Source organism: Panthera leo, chromosome F3 (assembly GCF_018350215.1).
Source record: "Panthera leo isolate Ple1 chromosome F3, P.leo_Ple1_pat1.1, whole genome shotgun sequence".
Taxonomy (NCBI): domain Eukaryota; kingdom Metazoa; phylum Chordata; class Mammalia; order Carnivora; family Felidae; genus Panthera; species Panthera leo.
The window spans coordinates 13,676,954-13,698,231 of NC_056696.1; the positions used below are offsets into that span (position 1 = coordinate 13,676,954).

The 21,278-nt window shown below is 41.2% G+C and overlaps 1 protein-coding gene across 5 annotated transcripts in view; it reads left to right on the plus strand.

Annotated features, from left to right (window-relative positions):
• PRRX1 (paired related homeobox 1) overlaps positions 1–9,024 on the plus strand; it is a 78,924-nt gene extending 69,900 nt beyond the window's left edge. The window contains exon 4 of one of the 5 annotated variants that reach the window (XM_042925650.1): positions 8,757–9,024. In XM_042925650.1, the coding sequence (XP_042781584.1) occupies positions 8,757–8,850 (94 nt within the window). In that variant the 3' untranslated portion in view covers positions 8,851–9,024. Of the gene's footprint in view, positions 1–1,270; positions 4,617–8,756 lie in introns of those variants that run through there. The other 4 variants (XM_042925653.1, XM_042925652.1, XM_042925648.1 and 1 more) reach the window with 4 other exon arrangements.
• The last annotated feature ends 12,254 nt before the right edge of the window (positions 9,025–21,278 follow it).

Below are 21,278 nucleotides of genomic sequence, written 5' to 3' on the forward strand. Positions count from 1 at the left end.
TAACTGAAATAGGCTATTGTGAGTCTTGACTATAAGTCTTGACTATACGGTCTCCCAGATGAGTATTCATGATACGGTCTTTCTATTTGTAGAGTAGCTTTACTTTTTCTCTCTTTCTGGTCTGTCACTTGATCCCCAGAGCCACAAACTCCTGTGTGGCCGATAAAATTGCGCTGGAATGCAGGCAACAGCAAAGCACATGTCATTCCATTTATAAGTCTATCTCATTTCAGGCCTCAGTTGAAAAGGATTTTGCTAATCTTAGAAACAACTAGAAACATTTTCGTTTAATTAACATGAGCTCCCTTTTAACTGTTTAGTACACAGTAATGAATAATTTACATTCAAAGCTAAGAAAGCACTGCTTTTTCCTTTAAAAGAAATTCATGGATGCAATTAGCAAAAAAACAAAAAAAAAAAAAAACAAAAAAAAACCCAAGTGCACATTTCTGTCTAGTTGTATTTCTAGGTTTTTAATTACAGTCTCTGACAATGTGAAACAACTTCAGGTTTTTCTCCAGAATAAGGACAGAGGGAAATCGTTACCCCTGAGGTCAGGGATCCTGAAACCGGCTGGAGCCTCTGCTGGTGTATCTAGGGGATTTCAACATTTCCCAAATAACTGACCCAGAAGACATCGTGAGCTTCTCACGTACTTTTGAGAAGAAGCTATAAAATCAAGCCCAGTCGGGATAAGAAGCTCTTGATTTGGCTATACTTAGCGCCACTCACCAATCAAGAATGGGCTGCTGAACTGGTTCTCAAGTACACTATTTAATACGGTATTCATTGATTACCTAAAATGTGTTAGAATTAAAGGCCGCTACTCAGAGCGAAGAGGACAAAATGCCCTTTAGTTCCTTTTCAAGTGCCTGCTTCTCTGGCTCGCCGCTCCCCCAGGCTGGCGATGTAAGCAGGAAGAGAGATTCAATACTGTTTCCATTGGTCGGCTGACGAAACACCTGCTATTCAACATAAGCAGCTTTCTTCTCTCACCCCAGAAATAAATGATTACTCACCGTGTCCAACACAGCAGATACCTCTCCCTGCCCTGTTTCACTCTCCCCACTCTCCCCTGCCCTTCCACTTTCCCAAGTGCCTTAGACCAATGAGATCTGGGGCTGTAAGTAAGGGACCTCAGAGGTCATTCATCCGACCCACCTGCCCCCACCTGCCCCGCGCTGAGAATTGCATCCATCTGGGGCACAGACTTGCAGCTTCGTGAAACTAATGCCTGTTATTCTCCCTGCTCTCTCCTTTGTCCCTACAGCGCCATGGCCACTTACTCTGCCACATGTGCCAACAATAGCCCTGCACAGGGCATCAACATGGCCAACAGCATTGCCAACCTGAGACTGAAGGCCAAGGAATATAGTTTACAGAGGAACCAGGTGCCAACAGTCAACTGAGGAAAAAAAAAAATAATTAAGCAGGCCTAAGAAGAAATCAAAAACCATAAGACACCTATCCTGCTCTGTCATTTCTTCATCTGCTGGAAAAAAAAAAAATCAATAAAAACAAACAAACCAAAAACCTGAACTAAAATATTGGGACCATGGCAGAGAAAAGCAGGAGAGGAGCAAAATGAAAATTAGTTAACCAATGTTTCTCCTCCCTCTGGGATACCACCACCACTTGTTTCTGTGTGTGTTGATTTTGTTTTTCCTTCTATTCATGCGCTTTGCTTTAATATACTCCAAGCTTCTTCAGTTAGGTTCAGCCCACCCACCCCCATGATTGTATGGGTTAAAAAAAAAAAAAACCTACAGCAGCCAAAGAAATCGTATATATATTCAGAATCATTGTCTATAGTCTCCTCAGTGACCTGTTTGAACTTCAGTGCCTTACCCTTTCCTTCTTCCCAGTTCTCTGTATAGAAGCTCTGGAAACTTCTGGAAAGCCAAAGTCTTTCTGCAGAATCTGTGCCAGATACGATTTCCTTTCTCGTTGTCTCCATCTCTGTTGGTCACGGTACGGCTTTTCCATCAGCTACTGTTAACCACATCTGGCCACTGGCTTGTCAGATCCACTGCGATTGGCTGTGTCTGGCTAGTTCTAAGCTCTAAGCTGTAGATCTAAGCTCTACTTACTATAAGCTATAGATTTAAGCTCTAAGCTGTAGACGATAATATCACCATCACCACCGTCCCTCACCCCCATCCGAGCAGTCAGCCACATTAAGTTAAAGATATTTGTTGTTTCTGAATGATTTGCTGTCACGGGCTATTTGTTAAAAGAAATATATTTCACTTGAGAGAGGGAGAGAAATTTCTCTAGGAAAACAGAGACCGAGTTGTGAAAGGCATGGCCTACATCTCTTTAGTGCCTTAAGGGTAGTCAGATGCACACTTATATATATATACTGTATATATTTATATATTTTATATATATATATATATATATATAAAATATTCTTGCAAGCTTGAGTTTGCAAACTCAAACACCACAAAAAGCAAGTTTCACGCCGTCACCGCTGTCCTTATCTCTACAGTGATGAGATGTTTTTAGGGATCTTGTTTCCTTTCTTTCTCTACACACAATTCTCATCAAGGCCACAGAGCAACTGATAGGGCATCTGTTTGAGAACAGGTCTCATTTTCACATTTGGGCTTCAAATAAATCAGAACCTATTTGAGGCTCTGACAGTGTTCTTGAGTTTGGAGTCTGAGCTCCGGTGGAATGGGGATAGATCCTGGTACACCTCATGGGAATTACGCTCAGAGGATGGAAAGCCATGTACTTTTCCGCCTCTCCACTCGACAGGAATCTGAAAGGCCATGTTTAAATGGGATACTTAAAGGCTTGTCTAAGTGCCAAAAATGGAAAAGGCCACTGTGGGCCATTCTTTTTCTAATACAGTATTTTGAAATAAAGTTTAGTGCCTAGGGCTGCGAGCCAGGACTGACCTGTCTTTGTTTCTTTCTTTTTGTCTCCAGCTGTGCTTTGGTAACTTGTCAGGTGGACTAGACCAAACTACACCACCGTGCTGTGCCTCAGTTTACCTTTTTTGTAAAAATGGGTTTAACAATACTTACCTACCTCACAGGGGTGTTGTGAGGCTCCTTTCGTTTGCTCCTTCATTCTTTCCTGTATTTTCTCTTTGTGCAGCACTTTGTAGCCAAAAGTACACAACGTTAATGGAAAGATATGGTACCTGGAAGCCTCGTTTCCTAGCAAGGAAATGCTACCTTGCCGTAAATACTTAACAGCCTCGTATTTGGAAATGAGAAATAGGTTTATACTTCCAGACCTCTCAAAAATCACATCACTTGACCAAAGACTAATGTAAGATGCACAGAACAGACATATTCTCGACCTATTTTTATTCCTGACCAGGTCGGTTCCAGTAATCTTAGTTGTCAGTAATTAAAAAGCTTTAGATTGGCTTTGGCCAAATACGCCAACTCTGAATGACAGGCAAGGACTAAGATGCACTTTCCTCACACGTTTGCCACCCCTTCCACCTGTCACCTTGAGTGAATGGTGGTAGTTTTTTCAGCCAAACAGCCACCGATCTGAAAACATATTTTGAATGTTGCTTCTGTACTTCTTTTCACAATGAGAAGGAAGCCCATCTTATGCATTTTGCTTTCACCAACTGATCCCCTCTTCTTTTAATATAACTATTAAACAGATGTTTTATGTAGGCTGGCTGAACACCACATATTACTTGCTTCCTAAAGAGTCCCTCGGTGAAGTCTTCTGTCCCGCTAGCTGCTGTGGATTCTCAAGATTCAAAGGAACGGTGTGGTCCAACAGATTAAAACATTCTTTGTGAAATCCGAGTACAATCCGAGACATTGGCGAACTCTTGGAGTTTGGACTTTGGGGAGAAGAGCCACAAGTGTGTTTGGGTGAGAGTGCAGGGAACAGAAATCACACACGACAAGATGTTGCTGGATGGGGGAGTCTTCGAAGAGGGTGTAAAGGGATAGAAGGTCCTGTGAAACAAAGTCATTTGAAGCTTTCATCCTGACACCCGTTTTCAGCGGTGCACAGAAAACCCCAAACCCCAAACCCAAATGCTCTGTGAAACTGGGAAGTTTTACTACTAGAGCCTGGGAAGCGATGTCTGAGAATGTCCGAGATTAACGATGTCTGAGAATATCCGAGAATATCCGAGATCAGCCATAGGAGCTTTCATTGATAATGAAAGCATCTGTTATTTAAGCACCTGATCAAGAAGTATACACATGGGACAAGCACTCAGTATTGTTCATTTATTATTGATTTTTTTTAAGGTAGAAGTTGGATATCTGATTTAGAGGAGTAGCCTTTTGGCTCCCAAGCCAGGTCTCAAGAGAGGGTCTCGGGACCACAAAGTCCCAAGGCATACATACCCCTGTTCCTCGCCATCATTATACCCAGGTGCAGATAATGCGTACCAACTATCTGTGTCCCCAATCCCTCCCCAAACGAGATGCTGATTTGTAGGATACCTGGCAGGTTAAAATTAACCAGAGAAGGTGATTAAAAAAAAAAAGGGAATGACACTTAGGGTATAAAGATCTCATAAGAAATGTAATATGTAAATTATATCTTGCTTTATGATGTAAAATATACATTGTTTGCGCTAGAATAGAAATGATTCCTTTTCAATAAAAAGAAGAAGGATACTACTGTGTCGTCTTTTGTTACGTACATTTGAGTCTGCTGATTGTTTTCTCTTCGAATTTCAAAAATAGATCTGCTGGGACCTAAGATTACATGCAGGAAAGAGTGAAGGTAAGAGGGATTTGTAGGAGAGAACTTTTATTGGAGTGTGATAGTGTTTCCTCAAAAAGGGAAAGAATCTATTCCTCTAAAGCAAGGACAATGGTAGGAGGGACAGGGGGCCTTTATTGGTATAATGGGTACGTGTAAAGTGGAACTTTTATGGGAATTCACTTATTTTTTACCCCCCACTTTAGCGCTCACAATACCAGCTGACGGATGACAAAACAGACAAAATACAAAGCACAGACTTTCATTTTAGAGTACAGAAGCAACAGGGCAAAACTTCTTAGGCAGCTGCTCACTGTGTTTCGCACTGGGTGAATGGGCCTGGGAGGGAACTAGAAAACCAAATTGGGAGACATGGGTTCTGTTTTCATACAAATTAACCATGAACCAAGGTATGCAACAGTTCAAGACGGTAAGCGCCTGTGTCAAACAAACAAATAGTGTAGACGGGAGTCCAGGAGAGGGAGAAAAAACAAAACAAAACAGCGAGCTCCAGTGGCTGAGGGTTTCTCGGAGGACCTGGCTTGTTTCATCAGCGAGCGCTGAGAGGAGAGGAGATGTTGGCCTTTCAAGCCCGGGAGTAGAGATGGGATGAAGACGGGGACACAGAAAGGAGGAATCTGTGTTCAGGGACCATGGCAAGATGGGCCCAGATGGAACGGAGGGTTTGTTGTGAAGCTGAATGGAAGAAAACACTGGAGATTGAAACCGAGTCTTCATCTTGCAAAGTATTGTGTGTCAGGGCAGAGGCGTTTGGAATTTTGCTCAGGCCACAGAAACCCATTGGAAGTTATCAATCAGGAAAAAAAAAAAAAAAAAAAAAAAAGGAGATCATGCAAAACAATACAACTTTAGCAGGATCATTGTGGCCAAAGAATGAAGCTATTCCAGAGCAGAACAGGAGCGAGAAGCAGAAAAACAGCTGGGGGGCGCCTGGGTGGCTCAGTCGGTTAAGCGTCCGACTTCAGCTCAGGTCATGATCTCATGGTTCATGGGTTCGAGCCCCGCATCGGGCTCTGTGCTGACAGCTCGGAGCCTGGAGCCTGCTTCGGATTCTGTGTCTTCCTCTCTCTCTGTCCCGTCCCCCACTCACATTCTCTCTCTCTCTCTCTCTCTCTCAAAAATAAACATTAAAAAAAAAATTAAAAAAAAAAAAAAAAAGAAAAACAGCTGGGGGGGGGGGCGGGGGGTGGAGCCAAAAAGCAAAGGTTGAATAGGACACGTCTTGCAAAGAAAGAATCAATAGGATCTTGTGGCAGGAAAGAGAGGTTAGAGTCCAAGATTATACTGGTTTGACACCTGGGAACCAGGACAACGAATCCCTCGGTGGACAAAACTGACAACCCAAGAGAAACAGAAGAGACCCAGTGACAGAGGACAATAACTGCAGTTTTAAGAGTGTGACTGAACTTGAGAACCAAAATGTCAGTGTCCAGTAAGTGAAGATATGCAAGTAGGGCTTGAAGGCAAGGTCACGAATGGAGATGGAACCTTGGGATTCATCTCTAAGGAGGTGACGCCATGAGGTACCAGAGCGAATGAGTTCTTCGAGAAGAGAGAGCATCGTCACCGTGCTCAAATCATGCTTCTGATAAATGGCCTTGGGAAGTCTAGTGGACGCTTGTACAACGCGTGTTTGAATTGCGTGGGACCGCTGATACGTGGATTTTTTGATAGTCCAGTGTTGTAAATGTGTTTATTCTTCCTTATGACTTTCTTAACAACGTTTTCCTTTCTCTAGCTGGCTTTATTGTAAAGATACAGCATATAAATCGTATCCAAAATTTGTGTCAATAGGCTTTTTGTGTTACTGGTCGGGCTTCTGGTCAAGAGTAGGCTATTAGTAGTTAAGTTCTGGGGGAGTCAAAAGTTATACATGGATTTTTTATTGTACCGGGGGTTGGCGCCCCTCACCCTTAGGTTATTCAAAGGCCAACTGTAGTTTCAACCCAGGGAGGAAGCTTATACTTTGCAGAACATCTACAGTTGGAGAGAAGGCTATGGAAGACAATTTACAAGGAGCTGTTTGAGAAATAGGGGAAGATTAGCTTGTTTGTTATCCCAGAGTTGAAAAAAGAGGAATTGTCAAAGAGAAGGGAATGTTCAATATGCTCAAATGCTGTAGAGCAGACCAGCTTAACCGGGGATGTAGGAAAGGCCATTGGCTGCATGACTTTCTAGAGTACAGTTTACTACGGTGCCGGAGGAAGAAGGTGCCTTTTGACAAGTCAGGGTAAGAATAAACGTTTCAGAAAAACCAGAAACAGCGGCTTATAGGCCCCTTGCTTGAGACATGCTGGCACTGAAAATTTTTTAATAAGGATTCTTTCAGCTGCAGGTGGCAGAGACCTACCACCCGGTTCAAATTACAAGGGATTTTATTTAAAGCCCCCTAGGGCTGCTCACCGAACCCAAAGTACTGCTGGAGCCCAAGCAGCTCCTGAGATCCCAGATCCTGGAAGAAGGCCCAAGTCCCTAGATCAGGCAAGAGCCGCACAGTTTGTCCTGGCATCCATGAGCACTCTTCTGACTGTGCCCCTCTCCTGGGCAACGAGTCTGCAGGGCCAACTGGACGTGCCCACCTGGAACCTGCACTCCTTATTGCAGACCATCCTTCAGGCACTTGGGATTTAGAATTCCCTGCTCAATCGTCTGAGCCCATTTTCAGGCCCCTGTGAACCAATGTTTGTGTGGGTCAGGATGCGCAGACGAATCTGGGATATGCATAATGCAGTTGCCCCCTTTGTATGTGCAGGTCTGCTTTTGGTGCTGGGTGGGTGGATGGGAAAAGAGAAGTGGACAGGCCGCAGGCTGGCTTTCGAGAGTCAGAGCGTCCCCACACTGCCGTGTTCTGGAAAGGAACTCCAAATAGTTTGAGAATTCTACATATAGCTTGAATTTCCGGGTCACTGCGAAAGTATGTTCATTAAAATAGGAGGGTAGAACAGAATTCGCGGACTTTCATTTGTCCCCGGGGCCCAGACGCTGCTCTAGTGTCCCCAGTGGATGGGTGCCATACACCTTTTTTAAAGCTCTGTCTTTTGGGTCACTTTCTGGAGATTCCATGAAACAGAAACCCATGCCAGAAATCTTGCTGAGATGTAATTCTTGAATGTGAATCCCTTCTGGCCTCACTTTGTTTTTCCCTCTTAGAAACAGGACAGAGCTCTGCTCACCCAAGACCTCAGTTTGAAAGCCTCTTTAGTCCTCGACCCTTGAGACAGGGTGGCAGCAGAGTTTTGGACAGTTCCTGAGCCCTTTATCCTTAGCAGCATCTCCATATATGATGCTTTGTGGTGAATGGGGGTGGGGGGGAGCTTGACACATTGTTTCAGGCTAATGGGGAGAAGGGACCGAGAAAGAACACTTGCAGTCATTTCTCTGCCCTATGCTTCTAAGCCCTTATATCTTCCACCGTGTCTCAAACCTCCCGACTCTGCTTGAAAAACGAGTTTACTATTGTCTGACCCTTGGGAGTCTGGCAGATTTGGGATTGGGTAGAGATCCTCCCTGTTCCATGAAGTGCCTCTGGTCATCTGCTTCTAGATTTCAAGGCCCGTAACAGATAATGCTCCATTTACTTATCAGTTTCTATATTGTCAAGTACCTTTCAGTTGCAAGTGGCAGAAACTCAACTCTAATTAGGCTGAGATGGTTTCATTAGGGGACTTGTTAGATGGGTAGGGGTGGTCAAAGAACAAAAGGAGGGGCTATAGGAACTAGGGTAGCTCTGAGAACCTCGGGCGCTAGAACTGAGACTTGACATGGTCAGAACTCTCTGTCTGCCTCCCATCTCCGCAGGCAAGTTTTCTCCACGTAGCAGGCTACCATCGTCCATTTCACTTTGGAGAAAAGATCAGAGAAACAAGGTCCTGTTACAAAAATCCTGAGGGTGGATTCTAGGGTCCTGAATTGTTCTGTGCACAGCCATGATCCAGTCACTGTATCCTGCAGGTGGAGGCGTACTGTGCATCCGGACCAGGGTGTCTGCCTGTATCGGGCACCAACACATCTCCTCTTGTCCCCATCTCTAGTTCTAGGCACTACCGCAGCATTTGGCCCCCAGGGGACTTCAACCTCGGAAGCCATGTTTTAAAGATGGTAAAGCAGCAGAACCTGGGATCCTGAAAAGTGACTGCAGGAAACAGAGCTGCAACCTTGCTGACCAGGAACCATCTTGGCGTGTCATTTGACAGAAAAATAAAGTTCTATCATGTTTAATCATTATACAACCAGGTCTATTTGTTACCGCAACCCAGCCCAACCTAACTAATACACCTCCTTCCTCTCCTCTCTTACTCTCCTTTGTTTCCTTCCTTCCTCTCCCCCTCCCTCCCTCCCTTCCTCCCTTCCTTCCTTCAGCCCATCCCTCCTTCCTTCCTTCCTTCCTTCCTTCCGTGCTTCCTTCCCTTCTTCCCTCCTTCCTTTCATCCTTCTTTCCTTCCTTTCTCCCATACTACCTGCATTTCAAGATGCTTGTTGTAACTCATAGACATGGCTCTCAATGACCACACACTCTAATTCTCCCACCCTGGACATTTAAATATTATATATTATATTATATTATATTATATTATATTATATTATAATATATAATATATATATAATATATAATATTACATATATAAATATTATATAGTTATATAGCATCTTGTGCCTTTTGGATTACCCCTAATAAAGTAATTGGATGCAATAGTAAATGAATACATGAAATAACACTGTTAACACTGTCAATAAATTAATGCCTGACGCTCTGGACTTCCTAGAAAATGTTATTCTAGTTATAAAAAAGGAGCATTCCTGAAAGGAAGATGGCCAGGTCATCTACAAATTGAAGGCATCTGAAAACTACTTCTTAGAGTCATATTATTTATTTGCTTAGTGTCACTCAGTTAAGAAGAGGTAAATCAAGGCTGGCAAAACCAAACAGCTAGAGAAAGTCACCCATGTGTACAGGAAGACGTGAACGAAAATGTTCATTGCAGAATGGCTTGTCATAACAAAATTTTGGAAACAGATGAAATGTCCATCAACGGGAGAATAAATAAACTGTGATATGTTCATATAATGAAATACTATTCAGAAATAAGAAATGAATGAACCATGTCTACACATATCCACTTGGATCCTTCTCAGAAACATAATGCTGAGGGGGAAAAATAAGTTGCAGAAAGCTGTAAGACCGTATTTCCATGAAGCTTAAAAATGCACACTAAAATCATGCATTGTTTGTAAACACAAATGTATGTGGCAAAAATGTAAAAAGATGCGTAAGAGTGAAAAACAATTTCAGAATAATAATTTCAGAAAAGCAATTTCTGAGTAAGGAGGTAGAGAGATACACTGGGTCCTTCAAACACATCTGAAATATCTTATAAAAAATATGAGAAGCCAATATGACAAGTCTTAAAGTTCAACAAAAGCTGTGTGGTAAGTACAACATGTTCATGATGTTGATCTCTTGTGCTTTTCTGTGCATATCATGTTTCAAAATTTGTTAAATGTGGAGAGAAAAGAATGGGCATGTATATCTTACCGCCTTGGCAAGGGAAGATGGGAGACTGAGGTGGGTGTGTTTGTGTAATTCTAGACTTTGCTGTAGCCAAGTGGGGAGGAAGAATGTTATATTTTTTAGAAGAAAAAAAAAAAAAAAAAACCAAACCCTGCATATATCTTAACTCACCCAAACTTCTAGGCATTGAAGAGTCAATGGCTCCGAAAGATTTCTGCCAAAAACATCTCCCTCAGTTTACTATTGTACCTAAATTTGTGCTTTCAGAATATGAGTTTCCAGGATCCATTATCTGGTCTCTATCAGGTGACCCATACCTTGAAGTTATTATTAGCCATCATCATTCCTGCATGATCTTGAAAGAATAGGACATAGTTTTGATACGTGGAATGGGGGCAAAAGAGACGTATGTGTGTAGGGTCTGAGAATCCTGTTGCAGAATTGCAAACATTGAGGAGAACTCTACAGAGGGGAATTTGAGGGGATAACGGGATGTAATGAGGCAAACACAGACCTTGTTTCCGGTCCCTGCCTGGTTACTTATTTGCAGTGTGATCTTGGGAAGTTGCTTATCCCCAAGACAACAAGAAAAAGTTGTCTTTTTTCTTCTTTTGTACAATGATACCTACCTCATAAACTAAGACAACATACATAAAGCGTTAACATCCTACTGGAATCCCCTTGTGGATTTCCTTTCCCTTCTATGTTATTGAGGGGCAACTCAGAAACAGCGAAAAGAGTCCTGAAAAGGTCAGGAGGCCCAGGCTCTCTGTGTGGCATGAAAGCAGAAGGAATTTAAAGATGAGGGAAGTGTGGCAGCAAGAGGAGGAGGAAAAATGTAGAAAGGAAAAGAGGGAACATATTGCATAGAATGTGGGCGACCTCACTGTTCTTCCCACAAGTATACACAAGATGGTTTTCCTGTTGCCTAGCTACTCTTAAAATTGAGGTGTTTTTACAGGCAGTAACTTCTTTGACATTGACTTCTTTCTAGACATGTCTCCTGAGGCAAAAGAAACAAAATCAAAATTAAACTATTGAAACTATATCAAAATAAAAAGCTTCTGCAGAGCAAAGGAAACAATCAGCCTTCAGAATGGGAGGAGATATTTGCAAATGACATATCTGATGAAGGGTTAGTATCCAAAATCTATAAAGAATTTACACAACCCAACACCCCAAAAATGAACAATCCAATTAAAAATGGACAGAGGACATGAGCAGACATTTCTCCAAAGAAGACATCCAGACAGACACATGAAATGCGCTCAACATCACTGATCATTAGGGAAATGCAAATCAAAACTATAATGAGATATCACTTCATACCTGTCAGGATGGCTGAAATCAACAACACAAGGAATAACAGGTGTTGGCGAGGATGTGGAGAAAGGAGAACCCTCTTGCACTGTTGATGGTAATGCAAAGTGGTGCAGCCATTGTGGAAAATAGTATGGAGGTTCCTCAAAAAGTTAGAAATAAAACTACCCTATGATCCAGCAATCGCACTCAAAGAATACAAAAATACTAACTCAAAGGGATACAGGTACCCTATGTACCCTGATGTTTATAGCAATGTTGTCTACAATAGTCAAATTATGGAAACAGCCCAAGTGGTGTCCTTCAGGTGATGAATTGATGGAGAAGATGTGGTATATGTATGTGTGTGTGTAAATTTATATGGGTGTATATATACACATATACATATATATACTTGCTTATTATATATATATAATATATATAATATGTAATATATAATATATATTATAATATTATATATTCATATACACATATACATATGTACTTGCTTATTATATATAATATATGTAATATATAATATTATATATATTATATTATAATATATTATATATATTCATATACATATATACATATATATACTTGCTTATTATTTATATATATGTGTGTGTATATATATGTGTGTGTATATATATATACATATATGTATATATATATATATAACAGAGTACTACTCAGCCATGAGAAAGAATGAAATCTTGCCATTTGCAGGGACATTGATAGAGCTAGAGAGTATTATGCTAAGTGAGGTAAGTCAGTCAGAGAAAGACAAATACCATACGATTTCACTCATATGTGGAATTTAAGAAACAAAACAAATGAGCAAAGAAAGAAGGAGGCAAACCAAGAAACAGGCTCCTAACCATAGAGAACAAACTGATGGTTACCAGAGGAGGGGGGGGTGGGGGGATGGGTTAAATGGGCGATGGGGATTAAGGAGGGCACTTGCTATGCTGAGCACTGGATGTTGTATGCAAGAGTTGAATCAGTCTATTGCACACCTGAAACTATTATATTGTACACCTGAAATGTTACACTGTATGTTAACTAACTGCAATTTAAATAAAAACTTTTAAAACATTGAGTGTGTGTGTGTGTGTGTGTGTGTGTGTGTGTGTGTTTTGCCTGGGATACCAAAATGGCGCTCAGAAGTTGAGAAGCCCTCTCCCTACCCCAATGGCAATTCTACAGAACAGTGACTACAGAGTTTCAATGAATTCCTTTTTTCTCTTTAGTGACACAGAAGAGCTCAGACACAAAGCCCTAGAGCACAGAGATCATTTCTGAGGGAAGACAAGGCCCTGTAAGTGTTTTAGTTCAGTTCCGTCTCCCTAGTGTTCTTGTCTGTGCGATGTCCCTTCTCCTCAGGGATGGAGTGTCAGATGCCAGCCTGCTAGAGAACTGCCCTCAGCCTGGATGGCCCTCCCTCTTTCTCCTCACTCCCAACCTCTGCCTTCCTGGCTCCAAGCGAGTTTTCAGAGAGTCTTCTTGGAGTCAACTGTTTTTGGGTCAGTGAGGGAAAAAGCAGTCACCATGGGGGCCTGGGAATGATTGTGACATGTCCTTCTTTCAGCCTCAAAAAACTGAAGTCTGGGGCTGGCTCCCACACACCCTGCAGTCTCTCTCACTGGGTACCTAACTCAGTCCCCATCCTCCCAAGGAAAGAATACACCTCTCTCCCCCATCTCACGCCAATATGAAATAAATTGCTGGTGGTCAGATGGCATTAAATAGCCTGCGAGTATATGCTATTGACAGGAGATGCATAAAACACAAGGATGGGATTTTGAAGAGAATATAAATCAGATGAGTATTAGACCAAAGAAACCTAGTCTTTCCATATGAATGAGAGATAACATAGACGTCAAGGCAAAGCACCATTAGGGATAGGGAGCATCATTACATAATGACAAAAAGAACAATTCAACACGAAGCCGTAACAATTTGAAAGAACACTAAACATTTAATGACATAACCTTAAAATTTATAGAACATAAAATGACAGCATTACAAAAAAATTTAAAAATCCACAATCACAGTTGGAAATTCTAACATACTTTTCTCAGCCAATGATAAAGCAGATTAAAAATTAGGAAGCATACAGAAGAGCTGAACAAGACAACTAATGAGCTTGATTTTTATGAATATTGACAATATAAAATAATTTTTAAATATCAAAGAACTCAGTATACAGACCACCTTTTCATTATAAATTGGTTAAACATCCTATCATTAACTAAAGAAATATGATGGGAAAACATGATAGGCCATATCTGAAAGTCATAGACAGCAGAAGGTATTCCAGAAGCATATGTCCAGGAAGATATCACAAAGTTTTAAGGAAGGGAGATAACAGATATTCTCCCTGTGTGTGTGTAGGGAAGAAGCCCTACAGGCAGTCTATGATGATGCTGGTCTGGCTGTTGGAGACATCACAGTAATTGACCCTTGTCTTTATCCCATTCTATTGAGTTTTGGAACATACCTGGACTGAACTCATGGTGACCTATGGAGGCTGAGGGAGATTTCTGAATGTACTATGCAGAACTGTACCTAATAATAATATAGGACATTGTATAATAATCAGTTTGATAATCTCAGGCATATGTTCAGTCTAGTCTAGGCTCAGGCCTGCTTTGGCCTATATAGGACCAAGGAAGCAAAGCAGCTAGGTTTCCTGAAGGCTGGTGTGACCCTCACTTACTAAGATGTTATCATCCGTAACTGTACGGGATATTATGGTGTGGAAATGTGCCCTTCCATTTTTCCTGGAAAATGTGCTGTGTATTCTAACAGTACTAACTTCCTTAAGGATCCTTTTAAAAAGCGAATCCAGCTTGATTTATTGAAGTAATGTTTGCATTTGGTCTTTAGGTCAATCCAAGCCCCCTGCTAAAATTTATTGTCTTGTTTTATTTGTTTCCCAGAAAACTAGTGAATGGATGCTTTTCTAGAAAAAGATAAAAGTGAATATGACCACAAGAGGATAGGATGTGTTGATTATGCTCTTTTAAATGGGCAGGATTAGTAAACTGGTAGGTTAGGATATTCTAAAGTACTTGTCACTTTCCTTTTTGAAGACCTTTTAAAAATTAAGAAAACTTTTTTTAAAGATGTTTAAAGTTTATTTATTTTGAGAGACAGAGAGAGAGAGAGAGAGAGAGAGAATCTCAAGCAGGCTCTGTGCTGCCAGCACAGAGCCCAATGCAGGGCTTGAACCCACAAACCATGGGATCAGGACCAGAACTGAATCAAGAGCTGTATGTTTAACCGACTTAGCCACCCAGGTGCCCCCAAATTAAGAAACTTAGTATGGTAGGGATTCCGTACTCTTTTACTTGATGGCTTTATCCTCAGACTGGTAGCTACAAAGTTGAAGATGCCCAAGAGGATTTTTTTAGTAAGTTTCTCATTTGTCAACAACAACAACAACAACAACCAACAGAGAAAAATGAGATAGATAATGACAGAGTGCAATTGCATATGATTTTTGACTGGCTGAGAAACCATATCCAAAGGTTATCTGTCTTTATTAGCTTATCTCAGAACTTGGGACTAGGTCCATTTTTGCTTAATCGTTTAATCGGTTACTTGTACGAAGGTAAAAAAAAATGTAAGCTTGTCAAAATCTCAAATGACCCAAAACTTGAAAGAATAGCTCATGGACTTGAAGCACAGAATTCATTTCAAAATGGTCCTCATTGTTTATATATTTTAGATAACCGGTTAGTGGACTTCTAGTTCCAAAGGAACAAAATCTATGTAAAGCAATGTCTTTCACTGGTGTGGTTTCCACTACCTACCCCCTAGAAAGGCTACAATGAAAGAGATTGTCAATACCAACTGTTGGTGGGGTTGTAGGGCAACTGGAAATCTTATACATTGCTGGTGGACATGAAAAATGATATAATCATTTTGTAGAACATTGTGTTAGTTTCTTATCAAGCTGAAAATACAGTACCATGTGACCAAGAAATTCCACTCCTAGGTTTTCATCCAAGAGAAATGAAAACATTTAGCTATGTAAAAACTTATACCCAACTGTTTATAGCCATTTGATTCATTATAGCCCCAATGGAAACCACCTACATGCCCACAACAGGTGAATGAATAAACATACGTGTGGTATATATATACAATCAAATACTACTTGGCAGGGAGAAGGCCAGACTACTGATTCATGCTACAACACGAATGAATCTCAAAAACATGTTGACTGCAAGAAGATACAGATAAAAGAGTGTCTATGTTTGCTTCCATTACGTGAGACTCTAGAAAAGACAAATCCAATCTGGAGGAGTATAAATTCAGTAGGTTGCCTGGGGATGGAACTGGGAGGATTGACTGCAAACATTACAAGGGATCTTTTCTGAGGTGATTGCACTGTTCTGTCTTGACTGGGATGATAGTTACATGACTACACACGTTTGTTGAAGCTCTTCAAACCACATGCATAAACTAAGTATATTTTCTTGTATGTAAACTATGGCCTCAATAAAGTTGATTTAAAAATAGCCTGACTGTAGAACTCTAAGAAAAAGTTAGAGACACCAATAAAGTATGTAGTAGCAGAAACAGAAGCTCCTGGAACGACCCTGTGGTGAAGAGTTTGACTTGTAGGAAGTGAGATCTAGGAACCGTTGTTGATCAATGGCTTGAGCTGCAAAGTAGTGGTTAAACTCATGGTGTGTGTTGATCAACTGATGGAACATCCAGACCCAAAACAAAGTTCCCACTATCACTTCTGAGAATATTATATGTTCAGAATTGTCCTCAATGCCTCAAGAACTAGGATCTGCAAATAAGCAATGATAACCATTATTATAATCCTTATTACTTATTCTTGTATTTATACTTCTCTTGATGATTAATATATCTGTATGCGTACCTTGAAATTTCCTGAAATTTAGGCACCATCTACTATTGGAAGGCAACCATGCTGGTACCAAATACAAACTGAATCTGATTTTCAGCATGAGATAATATGCTTACATTTCACACGAATGCGAATCATCTTGCCACGTAAACTCTCGTTTTGCATTACAGAATGATGATTGTAAGGAAAACCTACGGTCTCACTTTAAAAAATTAAAACTCAAGGGGCGCCTGGGTGGCTCAGTTGGTTGAGCATCCAACTTCGGCTCAGGTCATGATCTACAGTTCATGGGTTCAAGCCCCACGTTGGGCTCTGTGCTGACAGCTTGGAGCCTGGACCCTGCTTCAGATTCTGTGTCTCCCTCTCTCTCTTCCCCTCCCCTGCTCATGCTCTGTCTCTCTCTGTCTCAAAAATAAACAAAACATTTAAAAAAAAATAAAAAAATTAAAACTCAAAAAGAAAGACATCATACCACAGAATAGGAAAGCCAGAAGGTAATCTAGGGCAAACCACAGACTGACCCCTGATGATTCTGCTCAAATTGTCTCTGCTAAGAGACAATCAGGTTGGTTCTGGGAGCCTAGGTTTGTTCTTGCCTAAAATAAGAAGAGTTCCCTCATGCTATCTCCAGATGGAGGCTTACCAGCTTGAGTGAGGTTTCTTGTTGTGAGTGACTTCTACAATTCATTTTCAGTTTGATTTGGGTATCTATATGAGGATAATTTATTTTTTTATTTAAAAAAATTTTTTAGTGTTTATTTATTTTTGACACAGAGACAGAGCGTGAACAGAAGGGCAGAGAGAGCAGGAGAGACAGAATCTGAAACAAGCTCCAGGCTCTGAGCTGTCAGCACAGAGCCCGACACGGGGCTCGAACCCACGAACTGTGAGATGATGACCTGAGCCAAAGTCAGGTGCCCCAGGATAATTTTAAATTGACTTTTTATACCACTCTGACATACTTTCCCTGCTTGAGTGGCCTAGCACTGAAACAAGCAAGGTGCCAGCTTCTGGTTAGCTAGCGGGTCCTTGGGGACCCTGTGGGGCACGCCATCTCTCCAGTTTCTTTGCGTTTCCAAGCCTTTTATGGCAAAATGAAACCCGGAAAAGAAAAATACCCACATATTGTGCTGGCCGGGCAGTCCTATCGCATAGATTTCAGAATAAAGCCGTTAGTGTTGATGAATTTTCCTAATTATGCTTCAGACCCTGACACGCCGTTTTGAGAGTGGCTCCACGTTGTGCTGGCCAGTTTGAACTCTTAAAAATTGTCCAATTGCTAAACCAAACACACTCAGGGTTTTCCAAGGAAAATAATCTATTTTCCTATTTCCTGTGCTCCATCAGGGTACAAAACATAAAATAAGCCAAAATTCCTCCACAGTGGGCTTGCAGTCTTAGGAGACCATTATTTTCTACACAGAAAGTCAAATATTTTTTCCAGCACCAATTTTCTTGCTGACCACATTGAGTATTGAGAAATCAGGGAGAGCCTTCTTGGGAAAAACTGAACCAAAGGAGGAATTTGGCTTTAGAAAACAGGAAGTGGGTTTCTATTGCTGTGTATGGCCAACAGAGAATGGGACTTCTGGACCACATTGTCAAAGGTGTGTGAATAATCTCCAAAGACAGTGGCCACTCCTTCTGATGCTTACCGAAACCAAAGCAAGTTGCATCCATTACTCTTCCTTTGAGGACAAAGCTCTAGGAGAGCGCCGAAGGACTTTCTTGCATTTTCTCTCTTTTCAAAGAAAAGGAGATCGAGTTGGGAAAGATCAGTTTAACACTTCTAAGAAGTCTTTAGTACAAACATATTTCATCCATTAGGGTAATGTTTTCCTCAGGCTTGTCCAGGAATAAATCCCAACCTTCTCCCCTTCAGATCCCAAAGACACAGCTGATTTGTTTTCAGTTGGGGCAATGAAATGTTGAAATGGGAAACACATGTCCATTTGGTCTGGAGAGGACAGGCTAGGAAGCTTCTTGTTTACGAGGCCCCCACTCAGCAATAATCTGACGGCCACAGAAAGACTGAACAAGCAACAGCAATTAACTCCTAAATAATAGTTCTTCCTGGGAAGACTGGATTTTAAGTCCATGTAGAACGCTTATTACCTAATATGAGGCTTAAAGCATTCTTTACTTAAAAACAGGAAGTGCTTTTAAAAACCTTACTTAATTGTTGCCCTTCTCTTTCTCAGAACACAAATAATTTGACCTAAGGGCTCCGCCCAGACGCTTGCGATCCTGGATCCCTGCCCGGCACAGGTAGTGTTTCATTTGGAAATTTCTTCCAGCGTATCTTTTACCTTTATCGTCTTTTCTAAATGAATCCCAAGGAAAATAGGCTGAGAAATCAAGAAAATGGCGAGAAATGTATTATCTCCTGAGAGATTTAAACTTGATCAGCAACGCAGAGACGTTGCTGAGTCCAAGGAATCTCGGGAAGCGGGACGTGTGGAGGGCAAGTGCAAAGGCAGCATCTTCACTGGGAGGGCGGCAACACGCAGGAGAGATCACAGTCTGATCAGCCTTGCTTGTGGTCGGACCACGGTCCCTGTGCTGCGAACAGAGTCGTTCCTGTAAATAAAACAAATATCAGTAAGTCTAGTCACGTGGAATGTTTGATACAAATTCTTGGAATAGCGTTTCTAGAAATAACAAGTTGGGGAGGTGAAATGAGTCCTTCAGCTGATAATACTGACATGCGATTCTATGTACTGCCGTTATCCTGTTTTGAAAAGCCAAATGTTACTTCATTTAAAGAGTACCCAATAATGTTCTCTACTGTTTGAATATCTGCTGTGGATCATAGTTCTTGCTGGTACAACCAAACTTAATATCTCTTACTTGTTAACAATCAACATTGATAAATTCATCAGCAATAGTAAATATATTTATTAAACAAGCATTTTTTAGACGTCCATGATGAGTACAGAGGATAAAGAACGTGGGAAGTATTTTAAGAATACCTTATGACTTCGGGAATCCCTAGGAATTTGGATTTCTTGTTCCCAAGTCCCTAAGATTAATAGCTGTTGGGAATGTAGAACACTGGCCTTGGATAAATTTAGGAAGAAATCTCATTCTAGAACGGAATCCTGGAGCTCTGGTGTTAAGTGCCCCAGCAAAGGATGGTGGAAATATTACACATTTGGAAACTGGAAGAGATATGTACAAGCTTTCCTACAGAGACTCGCCCTCTGGGCAATCCGGGGCAAGCCACTTGGCAATACAGATATACTAACACTTTCCTGGAAGGTTGATAAGATCAAATAAGATTAGGAATTTCATTTTGTACTTTTAGAAGTATTTTAATTTGGGGCGCCCGGGTGGCTCAGTCGGTTGAGCGTCCGACTTCGGCTCAGGTCATGATCTCACGGTTTGTGGTTCGAGCCCTGCGTCGGGCTCTGTGCTGACAGCTCAGAGCCTGGAGCTGCTTCGGATTCTGTGTCTCCCTTTGTCTCTCTCCACCCCATCCCCACTCATGCTCTGTCTCTCAAGAATGAATAAACGTTCAAAAAAAATTGAAAAAACAAAAGTATTTTAATTAAATAAAGGGTATAAATTCGGGCAGTTGTCTCGAATGATCTTTGCTAAAATTTTGCATGCACAGGTCTAAAACTGGGAAGAGCAAAAGCTTGGGCAGAAAGTCAACTCGAAATTGGTAGAAAGAGCTTTGTGGTTCCATTTTCTGCCCTAGAAAAGAGTCTTCTCCATCTGCAAAATAGGGTAAGGAAAGGGTAGGGTGAAGGGGTCCATCACGGACTGTGGGATCCTGGGATTTCTGGGGACTACCAGACTCCAGATTCAGTGGACTTTCTTTTTCAAAACTGGAAAACCTTGTACCAGACAAGTAGGAAAACACAAAAAAGGGATCTGCCAGGACAAAAAATCAAAGGTCAGATGTGGCCCAAGAATGCTACCCAAATAGATAAGGGCGTTAGGACACCTTAACCATTCAGTTTTGCACGGCTTCCAAACTTCCATCATGTAAATATCATCTTATGCTTTCTACAACATCTGCATACCATCCGTACTCTTATTTACTTAATATTTTTCTTTAATTCAATCCATTTTTTTAACTTAGCCTTGTCCCAAACAATAATAAACATGAAGTTATTGATTGATGTGCAAATTGTATTTCCCTAAAGCCTATTTGCATAACTATTACATATATCATAACACATTGGTACATAACCATTACACTAAACAAATGTCCATCTGTGCACCATCTAAAATCAGATTGTCTACCACTGAACCACACTTTGGGAAAGAGTTATAAAGACCATTTCCACTGAGTTGACTAACAAAGCCTGTTGGAAAGGCATCTTGTCTTAAGTGAGGAAAAGGAAGCATACCTGTGCCATCATGCAGGACCCCATGCTCGGAAGGACCCCAGGCTTGGCCCTATCTCCTTCCTGGGATTCTTCATTTTTGAACAAGAGGCCCCACACTCTCATTTTCCACTGGGTGCTGCAAGTTGTATAGCCAGTCCCAAAAGGATAGAGGAATGTGAAAAGGTTGGCATCAGAACATGGCTCAGTTGTGACCCTGAAATTTGCTTTTCGTCAACAACTTTGTGCAATGAATCCTTAAGTAGTTGCTAGAAAAACCACCACCCTAAAATTATGCAAGACATCCATGGAAGATAAAAAAGAAATGTTAGACATTTATTATCTTACATTAGAGCTAATAGTCAGGTAGGGGAGTTAAGATGATATTCATTAATCAATTCGATAGTCTAATTAAGAGCTAACCTCTATGTTGTGGCCAATCATCATAATAGTAGCTTGGAAAAGAAAGGCATCTCTGAGAGCAGGAGCAGTTGGAGAAGATATGAAAGAGGGA